General features: G+C 32.1%; 2 protein-coding genes across 5 annotated transcripts in view; one reads left to right on the top strand and one right to left on the bottom strand.

Moving 5' to 3' along the window:
• The window catches only part of LOC115874140 (enolase-phosphatase E1), a 30,015-nt gene extending 17,281 nt beyond the window's left edge, over nucleotides 1–12,734 (bottom strand). The window contains exons 1-4 of one of the 3 annotated variants that reach the window (XM_030889232.1): nucleotides 12,597–12,729; nucleotides 2,268–2,524; nucleotides 1,488–1,808; nucleotides 1,139–1,278 (exon numbers count right to left, since the gene is read on the bottom strand). In XM_030889232.1, the coding sequence (XP_030745092.1) occupies nucleotides 1,139–1,278; nucleotides 1,488–1,808; nucleotides 2,268–2,484 (678 nt within the window). In that variant the 5' untranslated portion in view covers nucleotides 2,485–2,524; nucleotides 12,597–12,729. Of the gene's footprint in view, nucleotides 1–1,138; nucleotides 1,279–1,487; nucleotides 1,809–2,267; nucleotides 2,812–12,596 lie in introns of those variants that run through there. The other 2 variants (XM_030889234.1, XM_030889233.1) reach the window with 2 other exon arrangements.
• Nucleotides 5,360–12,590, top strand: LOC115874143. 2 transcript variants are annotated; one of them, XM_030889236.1, is made up of 6 exons: nucleotides 5,360–5,734; nucleotides 5,792–5,989; nucleotides 6,148–6,376; nucleotides 11,779–11,975; nucleotides 12,036–12,227; nucleotides 12,281–12,590. In XM_030889236.1, the coding sequence occupies exons 1-6, from the start codon at nucleotides 5,626–5,628 to the stop codon at nucleotides 12,574–12,576; spliced, it is 1,221 nt and encodes a 406-aa protein (XP_030745096.1). In that variant the 5' UTR covers nucleotides 5,360–5,625; the 3' UTR covers nucleotides 12,577–12,590. The 2 variants fall into 2 exon arrangements, with proteins under 2 accessions (XP_030745096.1, XP_030745095.1); XM_030889235.1 differs by having other exon boundaries at nucleotides 12,275–12,590.
• Nucleotides 12,735–13,880: the final 1,146 nt, after the last annotated feature.

Here is a 13,880-nt window from a genome sequence, read left to right as displayed (position 1 = left end):
ATTATTTTGAAATGTACAGGGTGTGTCAGAACTAAGCTCCATACAAAAGTTATATTTTTTCTTATGGAACAGCCGGTATTTTATTTCATTTTTGGATCTTTGGACATCAACTATGGCCTTTATTATATGGGTTTAATATGTTTAAAAGCTTTGGTTTTTGAGATATTTAAATATGCATGCTATAACAAAAAAGTTTGTCAACACCCTGCACATTACCTTTCAGAATTAATTCTTGTGCTGTGTTTAAAGGTAGAAAAATAAACTTTACTAAAAAAATTGATTGCTTTCTTAAATGTATACAATATACTGACAATTTTCTAGTGACAGTTAGTAGCCATTTTCAAAATCGACATTAGTTTATGGACAAACTTTTTTATTATAGCATGCATATTTAAATATCTCAAAAATCAAAGCTTTTAAACATATTAAACCTTTATAATAAGTGTTTTATTTTATGTATTTTATGTTTAGAATCCAAAAATTAAATAAAATACCGGGTGTTCCATAAGAAAAAATATAACTTTGGTATGGATCTTAGTTCTGAAACACTCTGTACATTTCAAAACAATTTTAAATTATACACATTGCCTGCACCTATGAAAAATATTGTTTCTAAATCTTTCAGTTTTCGGTATCCTTTCCGTATGCGTGATCACTCAGTATGTTAATTTGCAATATAATTCTGTGTATCAAATATGGTTTATGTCTATAAGTCCTGGAATTAAGATGCAATTTCAATTAAATAATATATTTTCTTCTTGGTGTATATAAAATAAGAGTCCAAAGGAATAACTTATAAATATGTAAGTAGATATATTTTAGGATGTCTGTAGATAATAATAATTATAATAAAACTCGAGGTAAATAGTGGTACATTCCGTTGCGAAAATATAAATATAAATTGGACATGACCCAATAGTAGTTAATTTTTCCATTTGGAACCTATAAATTCTAAAAATAACTCCACGATATTTATGGTAACAAATAGATATACAGATAGGATATTTTATTTGTTTACATGTTCTATTCTATTTGGTATAATCAAAATATTTAAAATATTGATTAGGGTCAATTTTTGTACTTCTAAAATTTAGAATAAATTAAGACTCCTTAACGTGATCTGTCATGTTTCACTTACCCTGCCTTCTACGATCCTTGGTGGAGGTCCAGGACGACGTGATGATGTCACTTCCGGTTGCGGGATTGCTCTTCCGCGTTCCTTGAACGCCGGATGAACCATTTCTGGTCTAATATGGGTGGGGCGTTCTTGTCTGATAGCTGAACAAATGAGAAAAAATATTGAAACAAAATAATTATTTCGTTACTGGTTATAAGAGTCGTTAGTGTTAAAAAATTTTAGTTGATTAAAAAAAGTGTTAGGTAGTAAAAAACCGGTTTTGGAACACTTGGTTACTCTGCAGATTACTTTGTTATTTTAAGATTAGTCACGTCAAAAGTTAGTGCCAAGACACTGAAAGAACTCTTGCCTGGATCTATATTGACGTGAACTCTGTGTGGCACACCCAAACTCCATGGGGACACTCCAAAGTTGTACTTTAAACATAGAGATCCATTCAGTGTCCTCACTTCGTCCAAAATTTGCTTTACAGAGTGCCCTAGAGATACTCTTTCTTGCAAAACTGCCGATATATCGATACCACAAGTCTCTAGGACGGCAGTTCTACACTGTGTGACTATTTCTTTCGGAGATGGAGTTTTAGAACTATGCGGCTCTATTATAGTACCGCATAATTCAGACATTATCTTGATAGTGTCCAGGTCTATTTCTGATATTACATCACAACATCCTATATAGATTTAAACAAAATGTTTATTTCTTGCTACACTTGAAAATAGTACGAATTCAAACACAAAAAATTAAATTAAATTCCCAAAAAATGTTCTTAGTGCTGTTTCACATAGAGCGGACCGTCCGCGCGGTCCATCGTATATACTTTTATGGTACGACGGAGTACTTTTACCTACTGTGTTGTCAATCTGACCATGTAAAACGCTTTTACATATGTATAGCACATCTCCGCGCGGATGATTCGTCGAAGCAAGGGCTCGATAGATCGCCGTCGGCCGTCGGAATCAACCAACACACCAATGTGAAATTATTCATATTAACTCATGGTCATGGTACTTGTTCAACCAACGGACGGTCCGGACGGATGATCCGCGCGAACGGTCCGCTCCATGTGAAACAGCACTTATACTGTGACAAGTAAATTATGTAATTTGTTTGTGTAAAAAAACGTGCTTACCTGAAATCTTATCCACCGGTCCGGGCTTTATTTGACCACTGGTACTGTTTACCAACATGGGGTAGAAAACCTTAGGCCATAACACTGCGAAACACCCCGCTACCACCACTAGCACCAGCAGCGTTTTTCTAGGTCCCAACGATTGATCGTCGCTCTGCGAGGCCCTTCTAGGGCCCCCATAGTAAAAAGAAGTACTGTCGCGAAATCTTTCTGCCATTTTCTATCTTCGAAACTTCTTTTCCTCAAGTCAGAATATTCTAAGGATAAAATCACGTCGATTTATTTTTAGCATCATAATCAGCTGGCTCGTTTGAAGTGTTTTCTTTGTTTTGAAAGGCCGAACTTCGATAAGTTCGATTATTCTTACAAAATAATCGGTCGAAAAGGCCGTGAGCCTGATGATGGTGGTTTCGCAAAAATTTCGGAACTGAGAAAATTCGATGCAAATCATATGAAACGGAGATTAGCAAACAAGCAAACAAAAATACATCGATGAGTCGACAGAGGCCGTGAGCGGTTGCCAAGATATCAGCGTATGGATGTACAAAAATATCGACATTTAAAAAATAATATCGATATTCAGGATAACAACGAAATCATTGTACAGGGTGTTCCAAATTCAATGACCACCATTGGGATCCCGGAAACCGTAAGAGAGTAAGAGATATGAAGAAGAGTGCACAGGGTTGTTTTGTACACACCCATAATTGATGTGATCCGTATACCTATCTAACCTAACCTCAACACATTGCCCCTTTGGGTATTTTCTGTGACATTTTTTTGGTAAATGTGTTTTACATCACGGTAGGTGGGAGGTTTGGTTTGGCTACCACTGTAAATTTTTATTAAGGAATGATTTTTCGCTCGTATTTTACAGTTGATATTTTACAGGCATATGAAATAATAATGCGTGTATCTGCGAAATAATTAAAAATTTTGAAATACCTACATAAGATATAGAAAAAGGTTAATTTTTTAATTTTCCGTCCATTGAAAAAATAATACACAGGGTGTTCAATTAAAAAAAAAAACGAAAAATTATTTTATATTTTAGAAAGTTTGGCGTAGAATTTTGAACACCCTATTTGATTTAAGGTTACGATATTTATAGCAAAGTTAAGTATAGACTATCTACGAGCCCTAACAACTATATGTTGGGACAAGGTCTTTTTTGCAACAAAAAATAGTAATTTGTTAAAACGACTCAATTTATTTTGTTTATTATTCTAAATTCAAACATTACAATATGATCTAGACAATTTTACTACATTTTTATAACTTTGCAAACAAATCACTTTTGATAATAGCTTATTTTGTCAAAATCAAGCCAAATTTGCTGACAACTATATATTGGAACAGCACAACAAGAAATTTGTTTAATACGGAGTTACATCACCTTTCGCCTTAACAACTGCCTGAACTCTTAATGGCATTATATTTACCAAAGATTGGCACATTTGAGGAGAAAAATTATCCCAAATTTCCTGCAGTTTTGCCCACCAATCAAAAATTGTCCGTTGAGGGTGGTTCCTTAAATATTGCTTCATTTTATGCCACACAGTTTCTATAACATTGAGGTCCGGACTACTTGCAGGATGGGATAGAACTTTTATATTATTATTACTGAACCAATTTTTAGTTAATTTTGCTGAATGGCACAATGCTCCATCTTGTTGGAAAATAGAGTTTTCGTTTGGAAACAATTCTTGAGCACTAGGCAAAAGTGAGGTCCCAAGTATATGTTGATATTTTTGGGCGTTAACAGTGCCATGTATAAAATTTAATTTGCCCAAACCTCTTGCTGACATGCAACCCCAAACCATAATCCCCTTAGGAAATTTAACAACCCTCTTTAAGCAATCTTTATGAAAGGCTTCTGCTTTATTTCGTATTATTCGTTTTCGATGATCTCCAACGCAAACATGTGCAACAAAAAATTAGATTTTGCCAAATTGTAGCGATTTTTCTTCTGAATTTCTGTCAGTAGCGGTTTTTCATTGGCCTAAATAAGAATTTGTATCAATAATCTTCAGGTAATTGATTATCCACACAAAATAAAGTTTACCTTGTAAAACCCCAGACCGCATTTATGGATATATTTTCGGCAACATTCTCTTGATATATTTAAACCAGTTCAGTATTCCATTTAACTGTTAATTCGCGAAGAGTACTTCTCGCAGACTTGCAAATTTTTACTAAATTTCGTAAATCTCTTTGAGATACAAACTTTTGGCCTTCCCGAACTTTTACCTCTAACGTCTACATTGGCAGATTCGCCGTATTTTTTTTATTATATTAAAGACCGTGGTTTTTGGAGTACTTAAATCATCAGAAATTTTTCGAATTGTTTTTCCCGTACTGTATTGATGAACGATAATTTCGCGTAGTTTTTGATTTGTAGCTTTTCCACGGACCATTACTTTGAATTAAATAATTAACAAAATTGAAAATTAAAAAAATTAAAATTACTTACAGTAAATCTCACTACTCAAAGTATCGAGTCACTTACAAGCTGTCAATGCTGAAGTAAACAGTTTGCGACATTTGTGACGTTTATAGCAAAGCCGTCTATGATGATATTAATTATTTAAAAATACTTGTCCCAACATTTAGTTGTCAGCAAATTTGTCCTTTTATGAACAAAATCCGCTACTGTAAATATGGATTGATTTACAAATTCATAAAAATATTGTCAAGTTGTTTAGGATATATGGCGATGTTTATATTTAAAAAATTAAACATATATTTTTCAGTTATTTTGAAAAACCAGGGCAATAATTCCAAAATATGACCTTGTCCCAACATATAGTTGTTAGGGCTCGTAAAGTAAATACCTAATATAGTTTTGATTTCAGCAGGTCTTGTATTTTCAATGCCTTATTTTTAAAAAAGGCTGCTATTTTTTATTTATTTATTAATATCTCTGTCTGAAACTATCAAATATATTTACTAATATTTTAGGATCATGTAAGGTGATCAAAAGGAAGCCAAAAAAGCAATAATGTACAGGGTGTTACATTTAAAAAAAATCATCCCGATCCACTCACACTTTTTTGAGCCACCCTATAGAAGTTAAAATATTTTCCTGAAATATATCCTAGTACATAGTACATACTTTAGGCAGAGCTTTAGGTTTGCACTTCAAACAAAATTCCCATGTTTTTCTCCCAAACCATATTGTAAATCAAGTAAACAAGAATGTACCTTTATTCTAGATACAATTTTTTACTAGCATACCTATTTCCGAATTGATTTTTTTTAAAAACGTTAGATACTTTGTGGCATTTATATACAAATATAGCCGATTTTTATATATTTCAGTTTTTGTATAGTCGCTCAAGTACCAACAATATTAATTATGAAAATAAACGAAAATATATTCGATAAAATAAAAAGATGCCGGGAATGTAAAAAATTTCTATCGGTTAAACCGATAAAAGTGTATCCAAACGGACTAATTAAATGCGGTAAGCTTACAAAATTAGTGTTTATATATGTATAATTATTAAAGAAATAATAATTAGGACGATGTTCAAAGGACAACAACAATGGCGTTGAGTCTAAATTATACGAAATGGTTTTAAAGAACACCTTATTTCCATGTGTGAACAGTTACGAAGGCTGTGAGGAATCACATACAATAGATAAAATGTTAGATCATGAAAATATATGTCTTGAAGGACAGTATGATTGTTTTTTGTGTTGCAACTTTAAAGGGCCTGGTAATCAGTCCACAAAAAACATACAGGGTGACCTATGTCAAAAATACCATCATGTCATAATATTTGGAGTGAAAATCTGAAATAGAACCTAATTTGGAGCTTTTTAGGCCACCCTGTATATCCTGTGCAATAAATCAACTGTATTATGTATTTTACAGCCTATTTACTCGATATTCACTGTAAAGAATACCATAAATTAGAATATCTAGAAAATTTGGAATTTGTGCTTGATGTGAACAGCTGTACCTCAACCATCTGTTATTTCCATTCAAGGTTTAGAAAATTATTCTTTATAAAGGGCAGTTACGATGCTGAAAATACTGAACTGCAGATAGATTTAATATATGTAGGAAAATTATTTAAAGGAGAAGTAAAGTATCAAGTTAAGTATGTAGAACACTATACCGATATGGTCATCGAAACTGTGCGGTCTGGATTTTAACGTGTAAGACAGTGATGTAGACAGCTTAATGGAAAATTTTCGGGAAAATCAAATGTATTAAAGGAGATAAAAATTGGATCGACACATCTATGCGGTATTGCCGGATTTTGCATCAAAATTTCAAACTGCACAAGTACGCGTTTACGAAAAATATTGCATCTAGGGTTGGAACTTTATTTTTCACTATTAGTTACTTATTTTACTACAGCTGTAATATATTTAGTTTAGATATATTATCATCATTTCAGTACTATACATGAAAATTTTTAAAATAGCTTATATTTTTCTACACATCATTTTCCTACCAACGTAAAAAAACGGCAACACTGTATGCCGCTTTTGATTTTCTCTCTGTCTGTCAACCAGTCATTTATATTATTCTCTGTCACACTCATTAAAATCCAGACCACATAAAATGGATGACCAGCTGGGTATCTGTATGTAATGGTAATACCAAAGAATATTATAGTTTTAAGAACTCTCGTGTGGAAGCTTTAGTGATTTGTCATACGGTGGCGCTTTTGAACATAATCGAAGCCTGAAAATGCTAATATTTTAAATTTTGAGGACTACGCGCGGCGATATTTCGTACGGTGTTGCCAAACATATTTTATTCCTCGATATTTAAAGAAATATGTATTGATTATATATTTCGTATATTCGATAGTACATGAGGCATCCTAAGGCTATGAAAAAAAAACGTAGCTATGAAAATAAAATTTTAGATTTTTAATTTTTTGTACCTTCTAATAAAAATTACTTCTATTCCAATAAAAAATTAACTAGTATGATTATGTGTTATCTGTGCTAGAATTAGGAAACTGGAGTAAATACGGAGAATATTAATTCGTTCTCTAAGATGAGCACTACTAAGTAATTTTTTAAAATTCGACCCATAAGGGGGTGTAATTAGATAAAAGCTTAATAATATATAAACATTGATAAGCGATTTTTGGAAATGTATAGCCTAAGGGTAGTGAAACTGGGGGGTGAAATTTTGTACAAAAAGTGTTAGTTCTAGGAGTATGAAATTTTGTACAGAGTTTCCTTAAGTGACGAAAGTGAGTACCTAGAAGCTAATTTTTGACATTCATCCCTTAGAAATAAGGGATGAAAATTTGTACAAAAGGTTAAAATCGGTTTTAGAAGTATGAATTTTGCAGACGTTCCTTATGTAACGTAATTTAGCATTAAGAAGCAATTTTTGGAAATTCGCCCTCTAAGGGTGTGAAATGAGGGGTTGAACGTTCTGGGACAATAAATTCTGTTCAAGGAATATGAGAATTTGCACAGAGGTTCCTTATGTAGCGTAATTGAATAATTAGAGTGATTTTTGGAATTCATTCCTTAAGGGGTAAAACTAGGGGTGAAAATTTGTATAATTTTTTATGTAAAATCCGTTCTAGGACTAGGAGTATGAAATTCTGTTCAGAGGTCCCTTAAATGATGAAAGTGAGTACCTAGAAGCAAATTTTAGGCATGCATCCCCTAAAAATAAGGGATGAAAATTTGTACAAAATTTGTTAAAATCGGTTTTAGAAGTATGAATTTTGCAGACGTTCCTTATGTAACGTAATTTAGCACTAAGAAGCAATTTTTGGAAATTCGCCCTCTAAGGGTGTGAAATGAGGGGTTGAACGTTCTGGAACAATAAATTCTGTTCAAGGAATATGAGAATTTGCACAGAGGTTCCTTATGTAGCGTAATTGAATAATTAGAGTGATTTTTGGAATTCATTCCTTAAGGGGGTAAAACTAGGGGTGAAAATTTGTATAATTTTTTATGTAAAATCCGTTCTAGGACTAGGAGTATGAAATTCTGTTCAGAGGTCCCTTAAATGATGAAAGTGAGTACCTAGAAGCGAATTTTAGGCATGCATCCCCTGAAAAATAAGGGATGAAAATTTGTACAATAAATTTGTTAAAATCGGTTGTAGAAGTATGAATTTTGCAGACGTTCCTTATGTAACGTAATTTAGCACTAAGAAGCAATTTTTGGAAATTCGCCCTCTAAGGGTGTGAAATGAAGGGTTGAACGTTCTGGAACAATAAATTCTGTTCAAGGAATATGATGATGATTATATATGATGATTTGCACAGAGGTTTATTATGTAGCGTAATTGAATAATTAGAGCGATTTTGGAATTCATTCCTTAAGGGGTAAAACTAAGGGTAAAAATTTGTATAATTTTTATGTAAAATCCGTTCTAGGACTAGGAGTATGCAATTTTGTACAGAGGTCCCTTAAGTGATGAAAGTGTGTACCCAGAAGAAAATTTTGGACATGCACCCCCAAAAAATAAGCACTCCCTATAAAACAATTAAAATAAAAAATTTGTCTAAAAAATAAAAAAAAGTTGGGGTGGGCCACTCTTATCACTTAGGGGTATAAAAAATAGATAACAACCTAGGAATAGGTTGTGACCAAACCAAACCAAACCAGACCTACTGAATATACATATAAAATTTTATCAAAATCGGTCTAGCCGTTTCGGAGATGGTAACAAAAATTTAAAATAACAACCCCTATTAAAATATAGGGGATGATGGTGGAACAGTGAAAATTTAGGGTTATTTGTATTTATTAATGCCAACTAAAAAATAAAAACATTTTTTCTTTTCAAAAAATAAAAAATGAGGGTGGGCTACCCTTACCACATAAGGGTATAAAAATAGATAACAACCTATTCTTAGACGTACTGAATATACATATAAAATTTTATCAAAATCGGTAAAAAGCCGTTTCACAGATGGTAACAAAAAATTAAAAACAACCCTATTAAAAAATAGGGGATGATGGTAGAACGGTGAAAATTTTGGGTTCTTTGTATTTTTTAATGCAAAATAAAAAAAAAAATATATATTTTTTCAAAATATAAAAAATGGAATGGGCTACCCTTATCACTTAAGGGTATAAAAATAGATAACAAACTATTTTCAGACCTACTCAATATACATAATAAAATTTCATCAAAATCGGCAAAACCGTTTTGGAAATGGTAACAAGAATCTTTAAAAACAACCCCTATTAAAAAATAGGGGATGATGGTAGAACGGTGAAAATTTAGAGTTGTTTGTATTTTTTTAAGGCCAAATAAAAAAAATATTTTTTTTTCAAAAATAAAAAAAAATGAGGGTAGGCTACCCTCTCGGCTACCCTTATCACTTAAAGGTATAAGAATAGATAACAACCTATTCTTAGACGTACTGAATATACATACATATAAAATTTTATCAAAATCGGTCAATCGGAGATGGTAACAAAAAACTTAAAAAAAAACAACCCCTATTAAAAAATAGGAGATGATGGTAGAACGGTGAAAATTTAGGGTTGTTTGTATTTTTTAATGTCAAATAAAAAAAATTAAAATAATTTTTTTTTCAAAAATAAAAAATGGGGTGGGCTACCCTTACCACTTAAGGGTATAAAAATAGATAACAAACTATTTTCAGACCTACACAATATACATAATAAAATGTCATCAAAATCGGCCAAGCCGTTTCGGAGATGGTATCAAAAAACAACCCCTATTAAAAAATAGGGGATGATGGTAGAACGGTGAAAATTTAGAGTTGTTTGTATTTTTTAAGGCCAAATAAAAAAAAATATTTTTTTTTCCAAAAATAAAAAATGAGGGTGGGCTACCCTTATCAATTAAGGGTATAAAAAATATATAACAACCTATTTTCAGACCTACTCAATATACTTATAAAATTTCATCAAAATCGGCCAAGCCGTTTCGGAGATGGTATCAAAAAAACAACCCCTATTAGAAAATAGGGGATGATGGTAAAACGGTGAAAATTTAGAGTTGTTTGTATTTTTTAAAGCCAAATAAAAAATTTTTTTTTTTTTTTTCAAAATAAAAAATGAGGGTGGGCTACCCTCTCGGCTACCCTTATCACTTAAGGGTATAAGAATAGATAACAACCTATTCTTAGACGTACTGAATATACATATAAAATTTTATCAAAATCGGTTAAGCCGTTTCGGAGATGGTAACAAAAATCTTAAAAACAACCCCTGTTAAAAAAATAGGGGATGATGGTAGAACCGTGAAAATTTAGGGTTGTTTGTATTTTTAATGACAAATAAAAAATTAAAATATTTTTTTTTCAAAAAATAAAAAAATGGGGTGGGCTACCCTTATCACTTAAGGGTATAAAACAGATAACAACGTATTCTCAGACCTACTGAATATACATATAAAATTTCATCAAAATCGATCAAGCCGTTTCGGAGATGGTAACAAAAAATTAAAAAAACATCCCCTATTAAAAAAATAGGGGATGATGGTAGAACGGTGAAAACTTAGGGTTGTTTCTATTTTTTAATGCCAAATAAAAAATAAAAAATATTTTTTTTAAAATAAAAAATGGGGGTGGGCTACCCTTATCACTTAAGGGTATAAAAATATATAACAACCTGTTTTCAGACCTACTCAATATACTTATAAAATTTCATCAAAATCGGCTAAGCCGTTTCGGAGATGGCAACAAAAAAAAATAAAAAACAACCCCTATTAAAAATAGGGGATGATAGCAGAACGGTGAAAATTTAGGGTTGTTTGTATTTCTTAACGCCAAATAAAAAAATAAAAAACATTTTTTTCTTTTCAAAAACTAAAAAAATGAGAGTGGGTTACCCTCTCGGCTACCCTTATCAGTTAAGGGTATAAAAATAGATAACAACTTATTCTTAGACGTACTGAATATACATATAAAATTTTATCAAAATCGGTTAAGCCGTTTCGGAGATGGTAACAAAAAATTAAAAAAACAACCCCTATTAAAAAAAGGGGATGAAAGTAGAACGGTGAAAATTTAGTGTTGTTTGTATTTTTTAATGCCAAATAAAAAAAATTAAAATATTGTTTTTTCACAAAATAAAAAAATGGGGGTGGACTACCCTTATCATTTAAGGGTATAAAAAATATATAACTACCTATTCTCAGACCTACTGAATATACATATAAAATTTCATCAAAATCGATTAAGCCGTTTCGGAGGAGTACGGTAACCAAAACTGTAACACGGGAATTATATAAGATAATATTTATTATATGTAAACTGCGGAGTGCGGAGAACGGAAAGACTGATTATAGCAATAGATAAAATTTAAAACTATAATTTAAAACTATTCAAGAAAGTACACACAAAACAAGGCAACGCCGCGCGTCTATTCGTTCAATTCCGAGCAAAATAGCGAGGCTCCACGAAGTTGGGGCCTCGCTCGCCAAAGCGAGGCCCCATCGACAGGTCAGATTTTGATGCCAGACGAGACTTCTAGGGTATTCAGATATTCTTTGGTAATACCTATACACACTTTACATTCGTACCTTTTACAGAATTTATTCAGTAAATAATGAACTCAAATATGAATCCCCTAAGAATTATTGTTCTGTTATGGAACTTATACTGGGAGATACAGTCAAAATTAATATTCAGGATCTTAATTTATCACAAAGTATGGTTGTATGTAAATTTATTGTAGAAACAAAGCCTTATTTACAATTGTCAGACACAACAACTGTAACTGTTATAGGTAATAAACAAAAAACTTCAAATTTAAATTGTTGATATGGCTATTAACCTTTGCTATTAGATCCATTTTTGGATTCTTACTTGTTGAAATGTCCATTTTACAATATTATGGTGTCTGGAGATCCTGAAAAATTTGAGTATCCTTCTACATTTTACTTTAGAGGCATAATATGGAAAGTATATATTAAAATAAAAAAGAGTCTGATTGATAAAATGATAAAATTTGGAATATACATGCAGTGGCATAACACAGGTAAACATAAGACCTATAGAGTAGTCTGTTTTGAAACAACTTCTCAGTTCTAGATTCAAATCCCATAGAGTACTGTGTCATATCAGCAATATTTAATGTGATTGGTGTTAACGCTTCAAACATGATACTGAAAAAAACTAAAAAAGTGGATAAAGAGAAATTGTCATTAGCGAAAAGTATCGGTGTTATTATAGGAGATTACAAAGAGATCCTTGATCCCGACGGGATTTTTTACATAAATAAATGCATAAATGTAGAAATTCAGTTTAAAATTCACACCACTAAAATCAGGGAGATAAAATGTGAAGATTGTCAACGACCTTGCGCTTGCAATTCCGTGAATGTATAGAAAATCGCTTGTAAACTTACCCTATACAATTTTATCCTACAGAAATTTTATTTTACAACCTTGTATAGTTTCAATTTGTTTTTAATTATTATTATTTAAATAAACTCTATCAGACAAAATATTTTTCATTGCATGTTCGTTGCCACATGTCAAACGTCAAATCAGGGTGCAGCCACACTATCCTAAAAACGGCGTATCGGCGTAACGGCGTAATGACCTTGAATAGATTTCCAGCAATTCTATTGGCTGATATTTTTGACAGATGAATTTGACAGATAAAATTTCTGACAGATGAATATTTCAGCCAATAGAATTACTGGAAATCTATTCAAGGTCATTACGCCGTTAAGCTTGTTTCATATAGACGCGAATCGCGAATTGCGATTTTGCGAAACTGCTCTCATTGGTCCAATTTTAATGATCATGCGGCGCTGTCAGAAATTTTAAGATTTCGGCGATTCGCAAGATTTAAAATTTGGGGGGCGGGAAAGTTAAAGTGTTTTCAACTTTTTGCGAATATTCGCGCGATTTTAAGGTTCGCGTTTGCGCAGAATGGTGTTGTGATCCGGTTATCGATTATTTTGACGACGCTGCCAGACGCTGCCACAAAGTACCAAAGTACAAAGTAACTGAAAGCGTTTCTCCAGGTGAAATGGGTTCTCGTGTATATGTTTTTGATATAATATGGTGACAATTTTTCAACCAAGTTATCAAACTCCTATACAGACAATCTGTGAAAAACATAAACACATCATAGTCAGTAGACTCAATCTGTGAAAATTCCTAAATTTTTTCTCATCTTTTGACCTCATTTCTTAAATTAAATTGCGATAAGCACCTTGTTGCTTACGAAATTTAAATATTTCACATGTTCTAAATGACCTATAAACCCGTTCTATTCTACGTTTTAACAATAAGTAAATGGCAATTTTGCACCTTCTGTTCCAATCCCACAATCGTAATCAATATTCATAATCATTTAATCATTAAACAAATTTAAACTCATATTGTATGCTATAAAATATAAAATAAAGATCGTAAACATGAATAAAAACAAATTAAGTTATCTCAGGTTATGATTTTTTTTAGTAACTTTCAGTAGAGCAAAAATGAAATGTCCCTAAAAATTCGCGACTATATGAAATAGGTCCAAATTTTGCGAATATTTTTTGGCGAATCGCTTTTCGCAATTCGCGTCTATATGAAACAAGCTTTACGCCGATACGCCGTTTTTAGGATAGTGCATAGAATATACTAACGAAAAAGAAACCCAAGTTCCTTGTAATAAATCGGTTCCATTTTCG

The sequence above is a fragment of the Sitophilus oryzae genome, unplaced genomic scaffold (assembly GCF_002938485.1).
Source record: "Sitophilus oryzae breed Bouriz unplaced genomic scaffold, Soryzae_2.0 scaffold_122_pilon_pilon, whole genome shotgun sequence".
NCBI classification, from domain to species: Eukaryota; Metazoa; Arthropoda; class Insecta; order Coleoptera; family Curculionidae; genus Sitophilus; species Sitophilus oryzae.
The sequence above is the reverse complement of the archived record's forward strand: the minus strand, read 5'-3'. Positions and strand labels throughout refer to the sequence as shown.

What these genes read in the sequence shown, in the direction of transcription:
- LOC115874143 (XM_030889235.1), top strand. Translation starts at nt 5,626, where the DNA reads ATGAAAATAAACGAAAATATATTCGATAAAATAAAAAGATGCCGGGAA. An exon ending in AAACGGACTAATTAAATGCG is followed by an intron (nt 5,735 to 5,791) that starts GTAAGCTTACAA and finishes AATAATAATTAG; the next exon opens with GACGATGTTCAAAGGACAAC. An exon ending in TTGCAACTTTAAAGGGCCTG is followed by an intron (nt 5,990 to 6,147) that starts GTAATCAGTCCA and finishes TGTATTTTACAG; the next exon opens with CCTATTTACTCGATATTCAC.